At 39.5% G+C, this 19,932-nt stretch overlaps 1 protein-coding gene and 1 non-coding gene across 12 annotated transcripts in view; both read right to left on the reverse strand.

Moving 5' to 3' along the window:
• The window catches only part of PPP4R1 (protein phosphatase 4 regulatory subunit 1), a 65,438-nt gene that overhangs the window by 27,933 nt on the left and 17,573 nt on the right, over window positions 1–19,932 (reverse strand). For 8 of the 11 annotated variants that reach the window (XM_027650861.1, XM_027650858.1, XM_027650859.1 and 5 more), the window contains 2 exons: window positions 13,374–13,480; window positions 491–633 (listed from right to left, as the gene is read on the reverse strand). In XM_027650861.1, the coding sequence (XP_027506662.1) occupies window positions 491–633; window positions 13,374–13,480 (250 nt within the window). Of the gene's footprint in view, window positions 1–490; window positions 634–13,373; window positions 13,481–15,034; window positions 15,078–16,575; window positions 16,740–19,932 lie in introns of all 11 variants that reach the window. The other 3 variants (XM_027650863.1, XM_027650864.1, XM_027650865.1) reach the window with 3 other exon arrangements.
• On the reverse strand, window positions 5,230–5,329 carry LOC113950796. The gene has a single exon (XR_003528886.1). It is a non-coding gene; the product is annotated as a U12 minor spliceosomal RNA (small nuclear RNA).

Consider the following 19,932-nt stretch of genomic DNA (forward strand, 5'->3'; position numbering starts at 1 on the left):
ATATATACTGCAATTCAGCAATTTTGAAAACACCTTTGAGCTCTTTGTTTCAGAGCTCACCAGCCAAATGAAGTATGGAGTATCAACAGAGGCTAAGACAATGAAAAGAATCTCTCTAGCAAAAAAACATCAAGCAGAAGTATGGTTGCTGTATTACATGTGAATTAGCAGAATATTTAAAATAATGTATCAGCTAGCATTAGTCAAGTCTGAAACGACTGGAGAAGCCTCTAGAAAGCTTTGGGCAAGCTAACTTTTACATGAAGAGAAAGAAACCACAAGAGTTCAATCCAAAACCTTCATCAGATTGATAAACAAAGAAGTGGTCATGAAGGTACATAACGGCATTAAAAATCTGAATTATACCAAGGACTCAGGTTTTTCACTACTACTCAATGTTGTCATTAAGTCATACGATGCTGAATTTAAATAATTTGGCATCACACCAGCTATTCAACCAGCTAGTAAACTCCTGGTAGAAGACACTTACCTGGTTATTCTGGTCTGCGAGGTATCGCACCACAATAGGTAGTAAGTATTTGGAAAAAGCATATGGGATTGAAGGTCTGTTTTCTTGACAGAACATAGCAATATGAGGCACCTGTTCCATCAGCTCTGCCCGCACTGTTGGCTCTGTCAGAATCAAAATAAAACCAAAAAAGGCACAATAAATGTTTACAAGCATACTCGAGATACTGCGAGTATAAGCTTTTTAAAGTCCTGTACATATCAAGTATGTTCCAAGTGTTCATCCAGTGTGTTTATGCCAAGCTTCGTTTTGACAATCACCATCTTTTTGCAAAACCAGGTAAAACTATTACAACTACACTCTGTACTGTCCCACATTCTCAGCAGAAACCCAAGAAGAGGTATAAGAGAGCAACCCACTGAACATTATGAGTACCAGAATCTGCCTAAACTCCTTACGAACATCACCCACTTCACAGAAACCTTCTAAGCAGAAAGTCAACCCAAAACTAGTACCACTATGAGAAGGAATGAATTGTGTGGGACTCTGGGCCACAGCCTCTCAGGCAGGAAAGATCCCACTGATCAGGACAACCAGCCATAACCAGAGATGCTGCTTCTCATCCTTTGCTTTTTAAGGCTACTGATGTCTTTGTCAGACAGAGAAGGTCCTGCATCTTTTCAGTTGCTTGTGTTAAACCTTTCAGGTATGTTTTTCATCAAAGCCGGTGATTATTTGAAAAATATTTCATTCAATTTTTAAATTCAGGAAATGGTGCACTGCTTCAGTGAGTCCTAATTCCCATAGAACATGCACATATATTTGGGGGATGTTAGGAGAAGCAAGAGAAGAAATACAAGTGTGGATTAAATTCCAACTATTAAAAAACCATGCAATTTAAGAAGTAGGACATTATTACATGCCTGACAGCCCACTTGTCCAAAGAGGGGGAAAAAAAATTCTGAACTAAGCAATTCTGCCCTTTTAGAACTTGCTGACATCTGTGGTTACAACTAGAGAACTGATTACCTATAAAAGCATATAATAAAACCCACCAAATACTCTCTAGTTACACTAATTTGATTTACAATTTTTTAAATAGTAACATGTATACTGTTCACAGGATACATGTGCCTTAATGAATTTTTACTTATAAATTGTTCATGTAAAACTTGATGGTATGACCAGAACCATCTTCCTTGGAATATCTGTACTTAACACGATACATGAAAAATACAACCTTTTGTTAAAAAGAAGTATTTAACTTGCATTTGTATTTAACATGGCCAATATGTGCAGTACTTGGCTTTCTTGAACACTGATTACAAGTGTAAACTTAGGCCTGAATAAAACATAACAAAGACAAAGTAAGTACCATGCTGTGTGCAGTCTTTTGTTTTCTTCACTGAGCACAAAAGAACAGAAGATCACAGTGCACAAAGTAATCAAATGCCTATGGGCTCCACTCCACTTCTTTCCCTACAGACTTAAATTACTTTTCTTATAGAAAAACATATCAAAATCATAGACACACTGAACTGTTTGCGTTGGAAGGGACCTTAAAGATCATCTAGCTTCAACTCCCTGACATGGGCAGGGACACCTTCCACGAGACCAGGTTGCTCAAAGCCCCATTCAACCTGGCCTTCAACACTTCCAGGGACCTCTGTAAAGTTTACAAAACTACAAAAGTAAATCCCAGACAAATCAATACTGAATAGGTTTGCTATTCATTACAATAAAGTAAAAAAAGCCTTCCAGTCTGCTCTGTATCTCTTCCCAAACACTGTCAAGAACACACAGGACAAAAGTCTTTTTGAACGCCATAAGCAATACTGAAATCCTGAAGTTTGTATTGAAGAAGTCTACTCAAACTATGTCAAAGTTTTAGTAGACCTGAATTAACAGAATTTAACAGATACAAAAGGCTAAACTCTAGTGAACACTATGTATGTAGCACTAAGTACGACAGCTGATCAAAATAAGCACCTGTAAATAGGACAAACTAATAGTTAATGAGATCATTAATTGTGAAAGCTGAAGTCTACATACCATAGTAACGCAAAGAAAGAAAGTATTTCTATTGTAGTAACTCATCTTTCACTTTCTTACAAAAATCTGCCAAAGCAGTCCTTAGAACACAAGCAGGATAAGCTGCGATTCTTCATTAGGATGAGGGTGAGGGTGTATCAAGCAAAGTAGATCAGCTGTTTTCGAGAGTTAAGTTGACAAAGACATCTATTTTCCTCCTACACTTAATTCTGGTCCTCTTATCTGACAAGGCCTAGCTTCCTCAGTTCTGTAAAAGGGGTTTCAAATGTGCTGGAGAAAGAAGTCCTTTAACATGTTAGCTTGTACATGTCAACACACTTTTTTCTATCTTGTGTGACAATCTGCTCAAAGGTGGCTGAGCTAAAACCTTGCTAACACCCTCCATCTGCAACTGCCCAGTATCCGACAGAAAGCAAAGCAACTACAGATTGAAGAGTCCTTCCTTGCTGAGCGTGTTTTGAGACAGAGAAAGCCATTAGCACTGTACACAGTCCCACTTCCAAGAGTAACTCATTTGAAAATGCTGCAGGTGGTAGAGCAGAAAGAGGAACCATCAAGCTGGGCAAGAAGAGATGGAAGGCTGAGAGATAAGAGACAAGGAGGTAAGACTAGCAACATAAGGGAAGGGAGGTAGGAACTTGATGGACAAGAAATGGGAACCAGAGTCCAAAGTCAGGGCTGGAGGAATGTGTGCCCACCTTTCCCACAAGGCTGTTATTTCAAGACATGCCCAGGACATGATCTAGGGGTACAAGAGGCTTATGTCACAACTCTTATCACTAGGATCTCGTTCTCACTTCCTGGGACTCATGCCTTGTTTCTTACAGCAGAAAGAAGATGACTTGGGGGGTGGGAGGGAGAGTAAGTAAAATTAATTTGACTGAGGTTGCATATTTGGCAGCAGTGCTTCTTCAATTGTTTCTGGATTTGCTTCAGGCAGTTCCCACCCTCCCAGAGGCAAAACTTGGAGCTTCCATTTATGCCAATGCAACTGTTCGTGCAGCCAGACAACAAACCATATCAAAGAACTGATCTGGCTGATGCAGCTTTTGCCCCACCACAGCAGCATCATTAAACAGCAATAACTGACACTTAGATTGGTTTCCCTGTGCAATCACACACTTCACTCAAGTAGCAGGACTGTCTGATGATGGAAGCGAGCAAGTGATGGTAAGAGAGGGTGCAGGGACAGAGTAAATGGAACAAAATACTGAGAAACTCAATTTGTTCCTTTGCTTAGTATGAAGCTGTGCAAAATGCTCAAGCCAGGCTCTTCACTCAGTAACTGCACATTTGGATTGTAGTCCAAACTCTGTGTCTTCACTGCTGAAGAAATACTACCTCTGCAATCAAAGCCAGTAAGAGCTCTGTACCAAGCCTAACATGAGCCATATATAAAGCTCTGGACATTGGGCACTCAAAATGAGCAGACTGTTTTGACACCTCTTTGATATCTCTACAGTTTGCCCACCCACTGATAAAGTAATAGCAACACTCCCTTTCACCAAATTGACTAGGTTTGCTGTGAAATTGAATTAACGAATTTCTTTATGAAGCATTCCAGTAAGAGAGAGCAACACACATCAAAAACGTAAGATCCTTTTTCCTTCAGAACAGGGTTCATCTATTATGCAGTACTTATGTCAGCTGCCTGACAATACTGAAGATCTGCAGATGTAAAGTGAGCCCCTTTCTTCCTGAGCTACTAAGTAAGCTCTGGCTTAGTGAGGAACACAGGCAGATGAGATAATGCAATTAAAGATTTGAAAAATTAATGCCCAGGAATGAATTAGAACTGTAAAGTCACCTTAGCTCTTACATTCCCTAACTTCTAAGTACATGGCTCTGCGATCTGTGCAAGGTCAATTCAAACCAACAAACAAGTGAGCACTGTGCACGTAACTGGCTGTGTAACACAACACCATAATTCGCTATCAAAAGGGGTTTGTGCTGCTCTGGGGAATTACTGCTGCTATGCAAGAACCCGAACCGTAAGCCTACTAATTTAGATAAGAGCTCAATTCTTCCAAAGGCTGAAGCATATGTTCCACTGTGTACTGAATAGAGCCTAATCTTGCAGTCTGATGCTGTTACAGTAAAGTTTTTTTTTTTGCATTATGCTTCCTCAAGACCCAAGCAACAATGCCAAAAAAATACACTGGAGAGCTTTCTCATTCCCTTCATCTTTGTCTTTAGCTTCAACATGTGGCAGGTCCAAGCACAGATTCCAGCAGGCTTCAACACATGACAGTGTCTACCACTTCAGTTTAAACTTCTCTGTTGTTTATAATCAAATTTACGGTTTGGTCATTGTGCTGGTTTTGGCTGGGACAGTGTTAATTTTATTCATAGTAGCTGGTACGGGGCCACGTTTTTGATTTTTGCTGGAAACAGTGTTGATAACTCAGAGATGTTTTAGTTACTGCTGAGCAATGCTTACACAGAGCCAGAGCCTCTTCTGCCTCTCACATCATCCCACCAGCAAGCAGGCTGGAGATGCCTGAGGAGCTGGGAGGGGACACAGCCAAGACAGTCAATCCCAAGGGAGGAAAGGGACATCCCATACCATATGGTGTCATGCTCCGCATATAGACCTGGGGGAAGAAGGAGGAAGGGAGGGGGAACCTTCGGAGTGGTGGTGTTCATCTTCCCAAGTCACTGTCACGCATGATGGAGCCCTGTTCTCCTGGGGATGGCTGAACACCTGCCTGCCCATGGGAAGCAGTGAATGCATTCCTCTCACATTCACAGTGAGAACACGGGCATCATCCTGAGTTGTTACTTTCCTTACTCCTAAATTTAAGGCAGCTTACGCACTGCTTCCAGCACAAATCCAAAACAGAGCCCATATTACTACTATGAAGAAAATTAACTCTACCTCAGCCAAAACCAGCACAGTTATCAACATAGGGAATGGAGTATGACAGTATGAGTTAAAATTATTACATGCAGCTTCTCAAAGCATAAGAGCATCCAGCTGGGGAAAATACCGTGTTACAAATTTTTTTGCACTGTACAATACAGTCAGGACCAGACTTCCACACAGTATAAACAAAATCTGGGTGGAGCATTTTGCTTCATGTCAAGTTTCTATTTTAGGCACTCTGGAAAAATCACTGTGTACAGTTTTGTTCTCCATAACACTTGCCTGGAACAGTATTTTTCTGTTTGGCAGAGGAAGTATTTTTAAATGCTGCTCTTTTCAAACTGTCTCCTGAAAGTATAAGTCCATGCCTTAAAGTAGCAATGTACTAGAAAAAAACCCCTGCAATTTGTCCAAACAAAAACTTAGAAAATAAGTACTAATATAAAAAAATTAGATCTCAAGAAGCAAATTCATGCTTGCTTTTCTTACTCCTTAGTGTTTTATTTCATTCTATCAGATCTTGCGTATTTTCTACAGAATTATACTGAATTGAGTTTTAGAAATCAAGCAAAATCAAGACAATGACAAAGGACAGTGAAAATAGACTTCCATTTCTTCTGTTTGTGAAACAATTTTGAAAAGAAGTTGCCTGAATAAAATGATGCAGTTCTACCTCTCTTGATTTCCAGCATGAAACCACATGAAACCAGCAGTATATTCCAACCATCATCTCCAGAGCCTGGGTAGACTTTGATTTGCACACATAAACCTTCAATTTTAGCTATTTCAGAAATCATCACTTAAATCAACATCCTAAACTGAGTCCAAAATCATAGAAGCAATTAACTGTTTCTTCATCCATGAAAAAACTTATATTTCCCTAGAATTTGACACCATCTCTCATGTCAGTAATGTGCCAACATGCTCACCTAGCTGCTACTAGCACATACACTCAGCTTTCATATACAAATGTGTTTCATCCCTGCTGAGGCTTCTGTATTCCACTTCAGCTATAAGGAAGTAAAGCACCAGTTAGCTGTATGCCGGAAATTATAAGGGGATTATTGCATGGTATAATACCAACTAATTGCTCCAGAACAGTTACTTGTAAATCAAGTAATTATTCCAGAGCCACCTCATAACTAGATTTATTTCACAATGCTTTATTCTGCAACAATGTCCAGTATTCAGAATGAAGTCTGTAAAGCTTTCATTATCCCAATATGACCATTCTGGAATACAAGCAGCAGTGAATTTCCACTACATTTGCGAGGGGCTATAAGGTTTTTGTGTTGAAAACTGTATACAAAGAATAACTACTGATGATATTAGTGCCACTTTAAATGACAACTGTGATGATGTTTCAAGTATATCTGAATATTAATAATATTGTTTTTTGTTCTTATTAAGGGTTGTGAGCAAGGAGGAAAGGTGCAAGTGCATAGCTCTGCATTAACACTTTCACTCTTTAAAAAACAACTCACAGAGTCATCCCGAGTTGGAATGGACCCACAAGGATCATCAAAGTCCAACTCCTGGCCCTGCATAGGACCACCCCAAGAATCACATCGAGTGCCTGAGAGTGTCATCCAAATGCTTTGTGAACTTTGTCAGACTCAGTGTTGTGACCACTTCCCTGGGGAGTCTGTTCCAGTGTCCAACCATCTTCTGGATGAAAAACCTTTTATTAAGAGCCAACCTAACACCTCATACACACACACAGCTTCACGCCATTAAATTTGGCAACAGGGAAACAAAAATATTGATTTATATGTTCTAGAGAAAAATCAGCAGAGCAGAAAACACCTTCACACCCTTCTCTGTATAGATCCCCATTTCTGTATTCATCCTGAATATAAGATCTACAGCATACAAAGGTGCTGATCTGCCAACAGCATGGCAAATAGTACTGGGACTGTTCTCAAAGTGAATATCACTTGCACGATCAAAGACAAATTTAAATAAATTCTACAGTCTGTCATTCAAGCTTTATCTATCCTCTTCTTTCCCAAAGACAGCTTTCCCTTTCCTTCTTTTTTGCCTTCTACTGACACCCATATTTTTATTTCGATTTCTCTCATTTCCTGTTTTATCTTTCCCTCCAACTTTCTTACCTTTTCTTAAGACAAAAGAAAATCTAGACAAGTAGAAATACACTGTAACCAGGGCCCATCCCTTCTATCTTAGGAGTCCAGCAGAAAGGCTGATGTGTTTGATGTGTGCTGTTTCAGCAGTCATGTTCTTTTCTCTCAGTAACCAGAAATGGATTTCTTACTGGCTTGTTACAGCAAGGAGTGAAATACAGACTAATGAGAGAGGGTACACTCATCGTTAGTCACCCATCAGATGCATGAAGAGACAAAAGAAGTTTATATCAACCACAGGAAAAAATTCTTAGCGTAGCAGGAGGTGGGAGACGAGGTATGGAAAATCCTGAAACATGAGGATGTGGAAGGGAAGAAAACACAGCTGGAGATAGTGACAGCTGGGAAAGACAAATACTAGCACTGCCATTAATATTGCTTATATATGAAGACTTTTTTAAATTAAATGCTGCAGTATGTGCTATTCAACAGGTATTGTTGGCATCCCTCACTATACCAACAGCAGTAATTGAACCTTAGTAAAACCATTAAGCACACTATTAAGTAATTAAGGTTGTGAGGCCATCCACATTAAGCCTGATTATAGAGTTTCAAAACTTAACAACCAATTAGTCTAATAATTGTTTTTAAAATCAGTTTGTTTTGCAAACTGCATTCACAATTGATTTTTGCAATAAAGGGACTACTTTTCATTCATTCAGAAAAGAAATTCTAGTTGTCTATATGCAAGTGAAAAAGCACTAGTTCTTCAGGACATCACTTTGGTTTTCTGCCATCATTTCTTTAGAAAGATACCTATATGTATGTATTTCATACTACACTAAATTACCACACGTATTTTAGAAATGAAGATAATAGGTTTTTTAAGAACCCTCAAGAAATAAGATGTAAAGCTTCTGGTGCCTATTACAAGCACACTAAGCAAAATGCCAATAATGCCATAATTCTGGCTGAGGCTAACTTTCAAAGCCAGTTAATCACACTTCAGCACACAATGATGAAACCTTGTAGCATCTAGGCCATTCACAAGCTGGTATCAAAACAAAAAGTTTGAATTATACTAATTTACTCAAGTGAAAAAAAATCAGACATAAGGCCCTTGTTCAAGCTCACACAAGTCTGGCTAGTCTACATTTGAGAATGAGAAGACTCAGCTGTTTTAACACAAAGATAAGCATTTTATCTTTAACAAGGGTTTATGGGGGATAACTCCACTTTTGCCAAGCACTGAGCTTCTATGCCAAGCTGCTTCTCAGCCTGCATAGATTCAAAGACACCATAAAAACATTTAAGTAGAAAGTCATACCTAATATCCTTAAAGAAACAGAGAAATTACAGAAGTGATTAAAAAGCAAATTCAGAAGCAGTACAAGATATCTCAGCCATAACTACTCTAAGGAACTCAGTACCAAAGACAGTAGGGAAGTCCAGAGTTCAGGACTGAAAAATACAAGTGTTTGTTTTCATTGCTGTAGTTGGGTGTTGTGTATGCTGGGTACACTCTTCAATTCCAACCTCATTATACCAACTACTGCCAAAAAAACGAGAGTACCTCACTGTCTGTGACTTGATTTGGCAAGAGAAGACAAATACCTCAAAATGTTAAAAGAATAGGCATAAGACTAATGAGTATCAGTAATTAGAAATGAGAAGACCTGTACTTAGTCATAGTTGAGTTTGACTTCCCAAGTTTGTTTTTATTTTTCTTTATTTATGTATTTAAACATGATGGACCACAGGATGGCTCTATCCATACAAATATCTGGCTCTAACCAAGCAAGTTAAAACACACAGATACTTTTACAATATTTCCTGATTCTAAATTCAGGGGCTTTTCTGTTTTTCAGATAAACTGGAAAAAATATTGCAAATGGAAAGCAGCATAAGGTAAGACAAAAATTAACAAGTCTAGTAATAGCAACTTCAAACACACACACAAAAGCAAGCTCCAAACCACGCAACAAAATCAGAACCCCCAAACAAAAAATGAACAGAGACCACTGTGCTGCAGTATGAATAACAGTCAAACACATATATTAAGAAGATACAAAGCAGATCTGGTTCCCTAATGAATTTTCACATGGCTTAAGACACAAGGATATTCTAATAACCTGTCTTACCGAAACCAGCTAAGTCCAATACTGCAACTGCTCGAGGCACAAGACTCACAGTTAAGTTTGCAGAAATTTAATTTGCGGGGCAGATGCAGAATCCAGTGCTACTAGTTTGGCAGATCTGAGACAACTTCTACAATGCAGGAAAAGCCTGAACTGCTGCTTTTACTGACGCTGAGAAAATATCAACCCTGACTAAAAATGTACTCCACCCTTGTTAAAGGCAACAAATTGATTTGAGCTCAACTCTTGGCTTCCACTACATTTCTGCCTAAACAAACTTCAATTTGACACACTTAGTTGGTCACCAATGAAAAGCCTAAGGCTACAAAGTTGCTGCAAGAGACGATTCTCCCTGGACACATTTGTTCCATATTATAAATTGAAGTGAAGCTTCATAACGTTTCTGATGCTCCACACTGTTCACAGGATCACACAAATAGGCATTGTATATTCAGATTTCAGAAGCAGAGCTTTGCTAGGAGAGCACTCTAGAAACAGTAGCATGTCAGTGTTCTCAATTAAAGACATATTTTATCGTAAGTGAATAGTGACTTCCCGCTTAAAGAATCCTTGGAGAGATACTCAATACAATTATGTAATGCTTATAACAGGCTATTTTTCCTGGCTAAACAAGGACATTCCCTCAGAAAAATACAAGCATGCATTTTAAATTAAGACAGTAATGACAGAATAACAGAAATCAGCAGAATATCTTTCTACCCTTAGAAAGCATTATGCTCTGCAGTTCCAGAAGAAGGGAGAAAAACTAACAGACATTAAACAGAAGAAACATTTTCTTCCAATTCAAGATTTAACACAAGTTTCTCTCCACAGTACTCATACAATAACAAAAGAATGACCTTCATATTCTTTCTGATGTTTCGCTGCTAAAGCCTTTCTTCCTTCTGGTGTTTCAACTGTATCAGCTATGTTGAAATCAAGCCCTTAATTCTATCTAAAGCATCTTTAAGCTGGAATTTTGTTGCAGCTCTGTCCACACCATTTTCCCCTTCATCCAATCACTCATCACTTTTCAAGCACTTCTTTTCTCTCACATTTGTTTTTCCTTATTCTCCTTCTTTTGCTCTTTATTCCAAACACCCAGCAGTCCCACTGTATTGATTAGCAGCAGCCATGCTGTAATCTACAGAGATGTCCTACTCATAGCAAGGAGGGTGCACAGCAAGTTCACTACCCTGGACTTCAGGAGAGAAGGTTTTTGGCCTCTTCAGGAATCTGCTTGATAGAGTACCACGGGATAAAGTCCTGGAGGAAGGAGGGGCCCAAGAAAGTTGTTCAGTATTAAAGAATCACCTCCTCCAAGTGCAGGAACAATGCATCCCAGCGAAGGAGTCAGGTAAAAACACCAGGAGGCCTGCATGGATGAACAAGGAGCTCCTGAACAAACTCAAACAAAAAACAGAAGCTTACAGAGGGTAGAAGCAGGGACAGAAAGCCTAGAAGGAATACAGAAAAAGTGTCCGAGCAGACAGGGATCAGGTTAGGAAGGATGAAGCCCTGAAAGAATTAAATCTGGTCGGAGGGTCAAGAGCAACAAGAACATCAGTGATAAAAGGAAGACTAGGGAAAATGTGGGCCCTCTCCAGAAGGAAGTGGGAGACCTGGTTACCCATAACGTGGAGAAGGCTGAGGTACTCAACAACTTTTTTGCCTCAGACTTCACTGGCAAGTTCTCCAGCCACACCAGCCAAGTCACAGAAGGAGAAGATGGGGACTGGGAGGATGAATAACTGCTCACTGAAGAAGATTAGGGTTGAGGTCATCTAAGGAACCTGAAAGTGCATAAGTCCACAGGACCTGATGCAATGCATTCACAGGTCCTGAAGGAACTGGTGGAAGAAGCAGCTAAGCCATTATCCATCATACTCAAGAACTGTGGCAGTCCAGTGAAGTTCCCATTGACTGGAAAAGGGAAAACAAAACTCATTTTTAAAAAGAGAAAAAAGGAAGACACAGGGAACTGCAGGCCAGTCTCACCTTGGTGCTTAGCATGATCACAGCAAAAATCCTCCTGGAAACTGTGCTGACGTACATGGAAGATAAGGAGGTGACTTGTAAAAGCCAACATATCTTCACTAAGGTCAAATCATCCCTGACAAATTTTGTGGCCTTCTACAATGGGGTTATAGCAGTAGTAGATAAGGAAAGAACAACTGGCATCATCAACCTGGACTTGTGCAAAGCATTTGATGCTGTATCTTGTTATGTCCTTGTCTCTGAACTGGACAGATGGGCCACTCCACGGATAAGCAACTGGCTGGATGGTCGTACTCAAAGAAATGTGGTCAACGGCTCAATATCCAAGGGGAGACCACGACAACTGGAGCTCCTCAGGCGTCAGTGTTGGGATCAGCTCTGTGTAACATCTTTGTCAGTGACACGGACACGGGGATTGAGTGCACCCTCAGCAAGTTTGCTGACAACGCTGAGCTGTGTAGTGCGGCTGACATGCTGGAGGGAAGGGATTGCATCCACAGGGAGCTTCACATGCCTGAGAAGTGGGCCCATGTGAACCTCATGAAGTTCAACAAGACCAAGTACATGGTTCTGCACCTGGGTCAGGACAACCCCTGGTATCAATACAGGGTAGATGGAGAATAGATTGAGAGTAGCCCTGAGGAGAAAGACTTGGAGGTGTTGATTGATGAGAAGCTCAACACAAGCCAGCAACGCGCACTCACAGCCAAGAAAGCCAACTGTAATCTGGGCTGCACCCAAAGCAGCATGACCAACAGGTCAAGGGAGGGGATTCTGCCCCTCTATTCCGGTCTTCTGAGACCCCACCTGGAGTGCTGTGTCCAGCTCTGGGGCCCCCAACATAAGGAGGACGTGGACCTGTAGCAGCAAGTCCAGAGTAGGCCACAAAGATGATCAGAGGAGCACGTCTCCTACGAGGAAAGGCTGATAGAGTTGGGGTTATTTAGCCTGAAAAGAGAAGGCTCTGGGGGGACCATATTGCAGTATTCCTGTAATTGAAGGGGGCCTACAAGAGAGCTGGAGAGGGATGTTTTATAAGGCCACGTAGTGACAGGATAAGGGGTAATGGCTTCAAACTAAAAGAAGTAGGTTTAGAATAGATTCAAAGCAGAAATTCTTCACTATGAGAACGGTAAGGCACTGGAACAGGTTTCCCAGAAGTTGTGGATGCCTCATCTTTGGGAATGTTCAAGATCAGGTTGGATGGGGCTTTGAACAACCTGGTCTCGTGGAGGATGTCCCTGTCCATGGTAGGTCCCTTCCAAGCTAAACCATTCTATGATTATATGGTATTTTCATCTTGCTTACCAATTCCTGCTGTCTCTCTTACCTTCACAACTGGTTCCCCAAAAGGGTCTAAAAGAAAAACTTCAGCATTTAAATTTTATCAAAACTTATGGAAGTTTTGCACAGACGTTTTTCAAGTTTATTTTCAAGGCAAAAAATTAATCTTTATCTACAGAGCTAAAATAATCACATAGACCTGCTGAGTAGAAAAAGTACATCATAAAAGTTATTGAAAATGTACTGCTGGAAAGTGTCCTACATTTTGAAGGGGTTTTATTCTGTTGACAAGAGTACTAAGGAAAAAAGTCACCTTTGGGGGATGATTTAGAGAAATTAAATTTTACAGTATTTTATTGCATTTGCAGAAGTCTAGTTTGAATACTGAAGATGAGAAAGAACTTATTGGTCCTGTGCTGAACATAGGTTCAACCCGTTTGACTTTCCCACTTTAACCCAGTAAAATGTTTAATGCTACCTACCTGAATCATCAGCTAATCTGCTGATTCTCTCCAACACAGCAATACAATCTCTCTCATCATCACTGACTTCTTTCAAAGTGTCCAGCAAACTTCGAGCCACCATTTGCCTAGTTTACAGGAAAGATTAAAAAAAAAATCAGCATTATTTGTGTCCAGAAATACAGCTAAATGAAAAAATCGTGCAATAATACAGGTTTCTTACACCAAAAGAGTAAAATGTTACATTTATTCTCTTTTAATTCAGTAAATTTAGTTAGCCCTGCTGTGGAAATTCTTAATTCTGATACGTTGCATAATCTAAGACTATTAACTTTAAATGTAACATTAAAAGTATCCTTTTGGTTTACAAGGATAAGACAAACCAGCTACCAAGACCAAAAACAGTAATCTTCTGCTAGGTGGGCAAACAGAAGCTGAATATTAGAGAGTAAGTATCAGCCTTCCATCCTCATCTCTGAATTCCCTAGCTTGTTCCATACAAAGCAAGACAACACAACATTGTTAAAATGTTTTTAAGTAGAATTCTGGACTTATTTCACAAAAGCATGAACACTCAAGCTGAAGATTTCTATATCAAGGGTGACATTTAGAAGTTAAACTTTATTAAAATCTATAGGTAAATACTGTGAGCAGTGAGTATATACCGTGAAAATAAAACATGCTACCCAACCCATGTGTACCTGGGACATACATTAAGCAAAGTAGAAAATGAAACATTAAGAAAATATAAAACAAGTCATAGTCAACTCAGTTACCTCTAATGCACAAGAAATTTTTCTATGGATTAACTTGTGAGTGACAAGATACAGTCGAATTTGTGGTTTTGTCCTTCAAGGTTCTGTTGCAGCCAATGCTACAAAGTCATACTCATCAGTTACCTAGGCAGCCTTACACATTAATTTTTTAAACAATGCAGCAGGGAATGCGTGGCAATCAACCTTTCTTCTCAACAAGAGCCTGCAATGGTGTAACTCTCTTTTTTCACCCTTTCTGATGACATGGGTTGAACTTCAGACAGCTAGCACGATTAATCCAAGAGCGGAATGGGCCAAAGAACAGTGTCTAAGATGTTGGTAACTCCTGTACTACCCTGGAGCAACTTATCAAAATGCTGAAGCAGCAAGCATCAAGTGCCAGGTATTTCCAGAACTGACAGAAACACTCTTGGGATGCAGCCTACTTATAAGCACTGTTGACAAACAGCAGAGCTGTAGACGAGAGCAGAAGCTTACCTAAACTTTATCATGTTCACTACAAACAGTGAACATGAGCGATGGTCAAAAACTGGTAAGAAACAGATGGTTACATTCCTAGTGCACGAGGAATGTAATTCCACACAATCAGAGAAATGCAGTAGGTTTTCATGAATTCCAAAAGCTAAGCAGACATTTCCATTTTCTTGAACTGAAAATCAATATTTTAAATATATCACATTGGCTACTTGCAAAACAATTTTAAACTGAACTGTTTTGACATATAGATGAACAAAATCTTCTAAAAAACAAACTGAAAAAAACTGTTTGTCTTTAACAAATTTTCTCTCCCTCACACTTTTCAACTCTTATCAAGTGCAACATCTCTCAGCAAAGACGTTGATATGCAGTTAAAAGTTCAGCTTTCAAAATCCTAGCAGAGGGAAACAGACTACGTGATACACTAACCTAGAAGCAGAGTTGACTTGGTCTTTTAAAGGGCTGGACACCCCTGAAAAGAGAAGAGGAACAGATGAAGCATATTTCATAAACCAGCCTGTGTGGACACATTTGTCTCCTATATATTAAATGTAATCTTGGAAAGTGAGAGACAAATCAACTGACCCACTGATTAAAGTCTCAGCAAGTAAGGAACCACAATAAACAGAACTACATCTCATCTAATAAAAAGCACTACATCCTATGTGACTCCTGGGGACTACGGAATGGCTCCCTATTATGTTTGGAGTTTTGAGAAGACTCATCTCCTCACAGAGCTTTGTTAGCACTATCCTGGACTGTAGTGGCTGGATCCCAGAGTAAGTCTTTGCTAATTCCTGGAAGTTGGACAGATGGCCATTCAGAGGCCATAAACCTTCTGCTCAAGAGGAGGAGATGAAAACAAATCCTAACTTGAAGTAGAAGAGACTTATATTAAATCCACTCAAAGCTAAGGGACATTCAACTTATTCCCTGGACTAAATGTAGAAGATGACCCCCACCTGCATCCAGATGGTATTTCCTTTTTTGGCTTGAAAAGGAATCAGTGGATCTCCTTTTATGTTTAGCAGATTCTGGTTAAAAGCATTACAGCAGAGGGCACCAGGGTAAGCTACGCTCACTCTAGCAAACCTAACTGGGTAGGCAGCCAGTAATTACAGAGGAATCTCTTAATTCCGTCCATCCATCAATGAGGGAGATGATGGCCACTCACGTTCTCCAAACATTATAGGCTCTAATCTAGTTCTGCCACTATCCCAACAATCTCCCCAACTTCTTCTTGCCTCCAAAACACAAACATAGGTCACAGCTAAGCCAACTTTGTATTTTCCACAGGCTGACAGTTGGCACGTAGGCCCCACAAGCTCACACTTAAACATGCTCTGCTTACTGGGAGTAGAGAGTAAGCAACAGTCCCTGGTGCCCTGACCAGCAGCCTGGTCTTCCTTCTCACACGAGCACTGAGAGTCAAGCTACAAAAAGCCTACAGAGGATGTACTGAACTATCTGTGCACAGGAGCACAACATAAGGCAAGCAGTAGCTTGCCCTGCAACTTGCCAGGTGAGTGCCAAGTGAGCACTTCGGAATTTTTAACAGAGCTCTGAAGGATGACCTGTTTGGTCTAGACACAGACAAAACAACAAAAATAGGCGGACATGCTTCATGCTGCAGAGGCAAGAAAGTATCTCCTGTGACAGGAAAAAAGAGGTCAAGCAGGCTTTCTCTAGGGATAATGACAACATGTTCTCATAAACTGCATTCTAACAGGGAATCAAACTCCTTTGTGTACTCAGCACCTACATGACAGAAATGATTCCACCAACATTAATGATGACAATATAACTGATGTGAATGGCATATATTCTGTTACTATACATTACTCCCAGTTATCAGGGTACAACTTGTAAACTAGGATTAATGGTTTCTTGCCATTTCCCTCCTGCCACTGGCTTGGGTTTGTGCAGTACTTGCCTCTAATGAGACACTAAGCTCCACCATGAATTTCTACCTTTACACATTTCCCAGTGCCAGAAGAGCTGTCTTCATCACAACAACTCATAGAAATGCATCTTCTTGCCCATTCAGTCAGATCTTGTACCCAGTTCCTCCAGGTCCAGAGAGACTTTTGCTAGCTGCTTTGGCAAGTGACGCTTCAAATCAGTAACCCTACAGCTGTGAATTCCCAAAGAAAATTATTTATTCACCATAGGTGTCTTTGGTATACGACTGCCACCTAAGCAGCAATGCATCTATTTATCCATTAAATAGTTTACACACCAAAGAAAGGTAGAGGTCAAAGGCTGCAATGTGGCATGCAGTACAAGCACTTCCACTACCACGTGCAAAAGTAGAGGATATTTAGGAAAATTCAGCTTTTCATGAGCCTGTTCAACATTAGGATACCTTGTAGGCACGCTTCACTGGGATCAGCAATGGGATAAAATAGGGATAGATTACAAACACACTGCCTTTATGCCCACACACGTGACACGTATTTTGAAGACTCTCTATATGGACATAATTAGGATTTGTGATGATATATTTAAAGAAAAACTATAAACACCTTTGCTTTGCTCACTCAAACTCCTTTGACCACCATTAGCCCTTACATAAATTTCCACTATAACATTTAAATGACTTCATCTGCACAAGACATGCATTTAGCTAGTAAGGATATTAAAAAAAAAAAGAAAATTAAATAAGGTGATTTTTGTTCTTCACCCATTTTTGCAGAACTAAAACAAGATTATATTACATTCTGTGTTCAAATTAATACTGGTAGTAATAACTGAGCTTGGCACCATTTTCCTCAAACAATCTCAAAAGATATCCAGAATAAACTCCCAATCTCAAAATCAACATATTTGTACCCTTCTTAAGAAAGACAACTAAACATGCAGAGGTACATTTAGTATTAAGCAATTAAGACTTCTCTTAGTGCTCTGGGAAAATTCTGTCCTTTCTAGTTCAGCTTGTATAATTTTAATGTACGTAATACAATTTCTCAAGCTATACTGTTACACTTCAATAATTTATTTGGTATACACATATATGCAAATTTGTGTGCAAAAAATCCACGTTTTGAGGTTTGTTTCACTTTTACTAAATTTTATTCTTTGATATACAGTAGGCTTAGAAAGACTGAAACACAAAAATGGAGTAGAGATTAGGAGAAATAATGACATTTATGCTAAAATGACAAGAAGTGTTCCAGTCAGAACAAAGCCACTACAGTTTCTCCTGCATGGCTTTGGTATGAGTTTAGCATTTCCTTACTGTCAGTACTCAAATACCCAGAAAAGAAACTTTACACTGGGTTAGGCTGCACAGAGAGAAGAAAAGCGATTGGGGAGAGTAGTAACTGCAGCTGTGGATAACCAAATTCTCGATTACCTTCTTGGTTATATTCTCACCATATCGAAACGAAAAAAAAGGCAAGATAGTCTTGACATCCCACCAAACATACTGTCTCGAGAGGTTTTTCATATACATTACAGTAGAGGGATGAAAATATTCTTCTGTTTTAGTGGGGGTACTTTATGCATGCAAGTCCTGGTTTTTAAATACACAGCTAAATGATGTTCTTGACCCCACAGCAGTGACACATCTGAAAATTTATCATTATGCTTTCACTTTACCCCTAGCCAATTCCTTGGAAAGAAACTGACCTCTCAGTTCCTGACACAAGGCATAAATTCTAAAAATTTCTATTTTGCAGAACTAGGGACATGGAAAACCAAGGTTTATATTGGTTGGAGTGAGGAATCAGATAAACACATTAAAATAGTTCATTGCTACAGCCTCCTTGCTGATGCCAACCTCTCTTCCCTCTGTAGTCTAGAAAGCACAAAGGGTAGCCTCTTTCTACCAACCATATGAAGAATGACATCTGTGCCATGAAGTCAGAGGAGTGTATTTTTTAGCCAAAAAACACAAGTTACCCAGAAAGCCCTAGGACAAATCTTCACCTACACTGCAGGCACTGAAACTGTTACTTATAAAGCTGTATGTGAGTACACACACGTATGCTTAATCCCTCCTTGAGATCCAGTATATATATCCTCAGTCACTGCTTACTGCTGTTCTACAAGTATTTTTAAGTTAAACTGTTTCCAAAAAACCTTTTCAAAAGTCATCAGGTATTCTCCCAAGGGAAAAGCTAAGAAATACTTAAGAACACAAAGAATCTGGCAAGAGGACAGCTTAAAGTTATCTACATAGATATGCAGATACAGTCTTTATAGGCAAGACTGATCATACTGATGAATGTGAGTATGCCAAGATCTGCTTTGGATTGAAGAGAAAAAGCAATAACAATTCCTCATAGCCTTATGAAAAGAAAGGGTCTGTTGTTCAGGAACTGTCTCACTGTTCAAGCAGATCTATTGGTGAGTGTTCTACACTTCTGAGCCTTCTTAATGAAGAATGGAAGCAAGTTAACAGCAATAAAGATTAGGAAAACCCACAAGGGTTTTTAACACGAAAAGATAGAAAAGCTCTGTTTTACAGTGGTGGTTTTAGCTTTCTGCTTGGCATCAAGTCTTTCTGCAATATGATATTGGATTATTAAGCATACGCTAGAGACGCTTCTCAAATCTGGAAGCTGGAGGCTGGCTCTTTGTTAGTCAAACCATAACCCAACTCTCACTTGCCTTGTTTTTCAGACACAAGAGGAACAATTCAGTATAACATTTGTCAGGTTCCCCTCCATTCTCACAGACTAAGATAAACCTAGGGTGCTGATGAGCAATAGCTGAAACAGTGAGAATGTAAACTGTAACATACCAAAAATTGTCACAAAGCAACTCCTTCCACCACTTGGGAAGCTGATAAGGGATTCCCTACCTCTGATGTTTTTTCAGTTCATTCTGTCAAAAATCTTATATATTTAAACGAAGAAGACATTCCCATTTCTAAGTTCCAAGTCCAATCTACTGACATTTCTTAGAATGCAGCCAGATCCATTTCCATCTCAAAACAACTGGCTGAGAAACCATGAGTGCTTGAGGAATCAACTTTAAGGAGACTAGACTTTCGCAGGAGTTGTTAAAAATTCCTTCACTTTAATCATTCAGTAGAACCACAGACTGCAAATATGATGCATAAATAGGTGACTAACCAGATAGAAAAATATAACAAAACCAAATTCAAAGAGAAATAATACTTAAAATTAAATTGAAAGATAAAAAAAAAAAAATCCCACAGTAAAAGTATTTAAAGGGAAGAAAAAAAAACATCTTACCCTAATTTATCCAATCTCAGTGACTATATTTCAAGGGTTTGGGCATCTATAATGCCCAAATTCCAAGCTTCCACACAAATGCAGGTTCCAGGTCACAGTAACAACCGAAACATTATTAATTCA

Source organism: Corapipo altera, unplaced genomic scaffold, assembly GCF_003945725.1.
Source record: "Corapipo altera isolate COAL_440 unplaced genomic scaffold, ASM394572v1 24, whole genome shotgun sequence".
In the NCBI taxonomy this organism is placed as follows: domain Eukaryota; kingdom Metazoa; phylum Chordata; class Aves; order Passeriformes; family Pipridae; genus Corapipo; species Corapipo altera.